At 46.3% G+C, this 6,000-nt stretch overlaps 1 protein-coding gene across 1 annotated transcript in view; it reads right to left on the reverse strand.

The window, feature by feature from the left end:
• ATP6V0D2 (ATPase H+ transporting V0 subunit d2) overlaps positions 1–3,638 on the reverse strand; it is a 33,400-nt gene extending 29,762 nt beyond the window's left edge. Inside the window, exon 1 of the mRNA XM_066378788.1 lies at positions 3,343–3,638. Within this exon, the coding sequence (XP_066234885.1) occupies positions 3,343–3,472 (130 nt within the window). The 5' untranslated portion in view covers positions 3,473–3,638. The remainder of the gene's footprint in view (positions 1–3,342) is intronic.
• Between the last annotated feature and the right edge of the window lie 2,362 nt (positions 3,639–6,000).

Here is a 6,000-nt window from a genome sequence, read left to right on the forward strand (position 1 = left end):
TCAGGGGGAGCAGTGCTCTGCCAACTCTCTGATGTTCTGGAAAGGGCAACACTATGGAGACAGTGGAGAGACCAGAGGTCTCAGGTGGAGGTTGAGGATGGGTTCAGGGCAGTGAAACTGACTAAAAGTGCTCTAAAAAAAACATCTTGGCCCTGGCTGGTTGGCTCAGTGGTAGAGCATGTGGAAGTCCTGGGTTTGATTCCTGGTTAGGGCACACAGGAGAAGCATCCATCTGCTTCTCCACCCTTCCCCTTCTCCTTTCTCTCTGTATCTTTCTTCCCCTCCTGCAGCCAAGGCTCCATTGGAGCAAAGTTGGCCCAGGTGCTAAGGATGGCTCCATGGCCTCTGCCTCAGGTGCTAAGAAGAGCTTGGTTGCCGAACAGCGGCTCAGATGGTCAGAGCATCGCCCCCTAGTGGGCTTGCTGTGTGGACCTCAGTCGGGGTGCATGCGGGAGTCTGTCTCTGCCTCCCTTACTCTCACTGAATAAAATAATAATAATAAAAGTCTTTATACAAATATGGAGGTGTTAATGCTTTTAAAGAATACCTTATGCCCCTTTACCATTATTATTTTGGTTCAAGTTTCTTGTAAAGAACTTGAAGGTTTCTGTGTAGACACAGCCTTCAAATTGTACCCATGCACTGGCCATGTGAGAGCTTCCCTCTCTTGACCCTGGGAGGGATTGCATCAGAGTGTCCCTGCGATGACTCAGCTCACTCTCAGTCCATGATAGGCCTGGGAACAGGTGAAGACCTCTCACCACACTTGCACAATTTTGCACAAACATGAATACTAGGACTCTCCAAAGCTTGTCTGGACAGTCTTTTCATTTTCTCCCTTCCAAAGCCAGTGGGGACTTCATATATTCCTTGCAAGTGGCTCTAAAACAATCTGTTGACATCAGGACACCTTTCTTTTTCAGACTAGAAAACTTATCTTTGCTGAGTTGGCTTTTCTGTGAAAGCAGCCATCTGCTTCCACGTCTAAGTATGCTCCAGACGCTGTGACCACTCTGATGGTACAAAGGGGAGGTGGCTGGCTTCTCTCGGTGCGTTCTTGGAGGCAAAGGTGCACTGCCATCCACAAGTTCCTTACTATCCACCACCCTGTGAAATAATCAGGGGGGGCAGGCATGACTTTCTCTGTCACAATGGAGTTGTCCACAACCAGGACCTATTCATGGACCTTCAATTCATGCTCTGACAGGCATTTTCGTGAACAATAGACACATATCTGTTACTGAAAGCCAAATAGAATTTATTCAAAAGACTTCTCTCAGAAGCACTCATTCTGCCCTGTGCTCATTAATTTATTCTTTTACCTCAATTTATGCAGATTTCTTATAGATGATAAAGACGCCACAGTCCCCAAATTTCTAATATAATATGCTGACGGGACATAGGAGTTGGAATTATGTTGTGATTATTTGTAGCCAGCAGAAGAATTAGGAAACATCCAAAAATTTTTTCTGGCTGTTTCCATGGCCAATGAAAGGAGACAGTGCTTCGGCTGGGCAGCTCGCCTCAGCTCTGGCTGTAGCTGGTCAGCATCACAGACAAGTGACCCATGACCCTCAGCCCACGTCAGAAGCCTGCAAAGTCACCTTCACATTCTCCCACTTTGTTTTTTTGCTCTCTTCAACTCTTCCAGGAGGGTTTATCCTTACTGCTTTTTTGCTTTTTCTAGAATAAGTTGGAATTTTTTAAAAGAAACTTTTTTTTTTTTTTTGCATTTCTCTGAAGCTGGAAACAGGGAGAGACAGTCCGACAGACTCCCGCATGCGCCCGACCGGGATCCACCCGGCACGCCCACCATGGGGCGACGCTCTGCCCACCAGGGGGCGATGTTCTGCCCATCCTGGGCGTCGCCATGTTGCGACCAGAGCCACTCTAGCGCCTGAGGCAGAGGCCACAGAGCCATCCCCAGCGCCCGGGCCATCTTTGCTCCAATGGAGCCTTGGCTGCGGGAGGGGAAGAGAGAGACAGAGAGGAAGGCGCGGCGGAGGGGTGGAGAAGCAAATGGGCGCTTCTCCTTTGTGCCCTGGCCGGGAATCGAACCCGGGTCCTCCGCACGCTAGGCCGATGCTCTACCGCTGAGCCAACTGGCCAGGGCCTAAAAGAAACTTATTACGGCCATATATATACAATACTATTGTATGTTTCCAAATTGAGTGCACATAGATGTTTTCAAGAACAAAAATATGTACTGTATCATAGCTGTGACGTCTCTGGTAAGGTTTTGAAAACACTGTAACTTAAAGATAGTTTTCAGAGATGGGGAAAAAGGGAGATGTCAAAGGATAGAAAGGTTTGGTTTTATAACACAAGTCCGGAGCCTACAGTTAACTCCCACTCCCCCCCCCCCCCCCACACACACACACAAATAATAATGAAGCAGGAGGAAACATTTGAAGAGAATGGGTAGTTTTACAGGAGAGACTGTGGTGATGGTTTCCCGGCTGAGTACTGATCATACCTCAATAAACTGATTAAAAAAAAAGAAAAAAAAGATGCTCCTCATTTGCAGAGAGCATCACAGTGGCAACACTCTCCCAGGCATAACCTCACTTTCTTGTCCAAACCACTTGAGAAAGCAGGCATTACTATTGCATTTTACAAGTGAGAGCTCTGGGCTCAGCGGCTGCAGCCCCAGGTTACCGGTCTACACACCCAGCAGGGGTCAAAGTCAGGACCTTTGCCTTCAGGACTGGCCTCACCACACGCCCTTCTGTGGATTTTTTTTTAAAACTTTCAGTTGAAGACAAACCTCAAATAAACTCTCATGGCAACAGATACTGAGGAAATGGGGTAGAGTAAAATTTTTTCAACCAAAGTTCTTAGTATTTTTTTTAATTTTTAACCATAGATCCCTGGGCAATTTGGTGATGTCCTTCTTCAAATAATATTTATAGACATGTAAAATGAAAGTATATATAGGATTTCAAAGGAAACCAAATATATTACTATATAGTTATCAAGATATTTCAAAGAATATAATACTGTGCTCCTTTACTATTAAGACATTAAACATCACAATTAAAGGATGAGAGCAGTATCTACCATAATTTTGAAAGTGATCACAAAGCATCTACCAAAAACTGTATAAGGATCTAAAAATATTGACTTTCTATTGGTGACAAAGTACTTACATTCAAAAGGAAATGCAAATTTTCACATAGACAATACAGAACTTTGAGATATAATGGTTTTTCTGGTGGAAGTTTGTGGACCCCCTGAGGTCCAGGCCCTGGGAATGAGAACCCGCTCTGGGCTCTCAGGCCCTGGAACCAGCCCTCCCCTGCGGCATCATTTTCTGTCTAACCTGTGAGAAGACCAGCTTACCCTCCAGGGTCTCGCACTGGACCAGGTTGATGTAGTCCTGCTGGGTCAGGAGGCCGGCCTTGCACCCTCGCACCAGGCCCTCCAGGTAGCCGTGGTCCACATTGAAGAACAGCTCAGCACTTTCCATCATGGGGACAGCTTAGGGCAGGTCGGGCTGGGACAGCTGGAACAGCGGGGTCTCGGGCAGCTCTGGAAAACTTGCGCTGGTCTGGGGAAGTGTTGGCTGGCAGGCAAGGGAGTTCTCAGGACTCATCTATCAGCTGATAGTCAGGGGATTTGTGACTAGTTTCCTCTGGTTTCAGTGACTTTGAAGGGAGTGCTCAGCCTTGTTTATAGCCAACAGTGAATAAGCTCGATGACCCATCAACCCCCAAAGCCACTGCTGCAGGGAGGAGGGCAGAGAGAGGGGGAGGGACTCAGGGCTGGTTCTGTCCTGCACAACCCCTGGGCCCTTCCCAGCTTTGTTATTGGAAAGGGGGAAACACATTAATATTTTGTAAATATTTTTCCCCCCAGCTGAGCTTTCAAATGTAAATTACATTTGTCCTTAATTTCTTCAGGACTATTAATATAAAGAGAAGGCTGTTCCTGCCTTCTTTCTTTTTTTAAATTAAGTTATGTAAACACATCAGTTGCAAGCAAGCAGGCAGATTGGAAAACCCCAAGAAGTTAACTTAGCATTTTTTATTTTGTTTTAAACTTTGAAACTTTTTGTTATGAGACATTTCAAACATACACCAAAGGAAACAATGCCACAACTAACCCCCACAGGTCCATCACCCAGCTTCAGTAATTATCCGCTGAAGGCCAGTGTTGGGTCTGCTTTACCAGAGGTCAGCAGGCTTTCTCTGTAAAGGGCCAGAGAAAGAGTAAATATTTCAGGTACTGTGGGCTCCTAGAGTCTTTGTTCCAGCCACTCAACTCAGCCACTATAGAAAAAGCAGCCACAGACCACACATAAATGAACAAGCACAATTGTATTCCAATAAAATTTTAGTTATAGAAACAGGTGATGGGCCAGACTTGGCTTCTGAGCCCTACTTTGCCAACCTCTCATCTCTTTTACTGTGCCCCCTTCCTCCCCACCCTGAATCATTGTCAAGTAAATTCAAGATAGCCTATCATCTTATTCATAAATATTTCAGTAAGTATTTCTAAAAGATAAAGATCCTTTCACAAGTGTAAGGCCAGTGGCCACTACCATCATGGCCATGCAGGTTCTCACTGGATTCAGGCAGACAATAAAGAAACAATGGAGCCAAAAAATGGTGGGCCACTGGCCGATTGGCTCAGCGGTAGAGCGTCAGCCTGGTGTGCAGGAGTCCCGGGTTCGATTTCCGGCCGGGGCACACAGGAGAGGCGCCCATTTGCTTCTCCACCCCTCCCCCTCTCCTTCCTCTCTGTCTCTCTCTTCCCCTCCCGCAGCGAGGCTCCATTGGAGCAAAGATGGCCCAGGCTCTGGGGATGGCTCTGTGGCCTCTTCCTCAGGCGCTAGAATGGCTCTGGACGCAACAGAGCGACGCCCCAGAGGGGCAAAGCATCGCCCCCTGGTGGGCATGCCGGGTGGATCCCGGTCGGGCGCATGCGGGAGTCTGACTGCCTCCCCGTTTCCAGCTTAGGAAAAATGAAAAAAAAAAAAATGGTGGGCCATTCCTTTGTTAAAGTCTCGTACTGGCAGACGAGCAGACTGGCAGGGAAGATTGCTTCCCTCTCGTGCAAAACTCCTAAAACCCTGACACATTCTCCGGTTCCACAACCTGGAAAATCTTCTCTGCTTCCTCCTGGAATCAAAGGCCCCCACCAGCCTAAGTGGAGCTCCCTAAGCCCTTTAGCTCCGGTTCCACATCTACACTCTTTCTCTTCCTGCAAAACCCAGGCTAGAGAAAAAAATCCCTTCTCCAGCAAATATTAGCAATACCATGGCCCCTCTCAATCAGGAAGGTAATCCACAATTTGCAATCTGCCACCCTGAGGGCAAGCACCACAGCCTTCCACAGACTACATACACATGGCACTGCCCAGGTTAATGCAAAATGTAAGTGAGAAAACCTAAAAAATACACTTTACAAACTTATTTACTCAACAAGAAGGCAACCACAATTCTATCATTATAAAGTTATTCCTTAATATTATATAAGTTGTCAAAGATCAAGTTTTCTCAGCATGAATTTTTAATTTTTCACACTTGGTTTGTTTGCATGAGACACAACATTTGCTTTATGTGTGAATGTTGGTCAGATAAGTTTATAAATATGATGTATATATTTGCTCACTTATAGTTTGCATTGGGTGTGGGAGACAGGCTGTAAGCTGGCAAGGTCCTTATAGCCCAGTGGTCAGCAAACTGCAGCTTGTGAGCCACATGCAGCTCTTTGGCCCCTTGAGTGAGGCTCTTTGGCCAGCTTAGGAGTACCCTAATTAAGTTAATAATAATGTACCTACCTATATAGTTTAAGTTTAAAAAATTTGGCTCTCAAAAGAAATTTCAGTCGTGGCTACTGGCTTTACAGTGAGACAGGCTAGTAAGCCAGAATCGTTAGAATAGGGAAACTGAGACAGACAGTTGACTAGCCAGGTGTATGGCCAGTAGACATGGCCACCATCACAGCTACCTGGCTTGTGCAGGTTCACATTTGGTTCAGGTAGATGGTAATGAAA

Source organism: Saccopteryx leptura, chromosome 3, assembly GCF_036850995.1.
Source record: "Saccopteryx leptura isolate mSacLep1 chromosome 3, mSacLep1_pri_phased_curated, whole genome shotgun sequence".
NCBI lineage: Eukaryota > Metazoa > Chordata > Mammalia > Chiroptera > Emballonuridae > Saccopteryx > Saccopteryx leptura.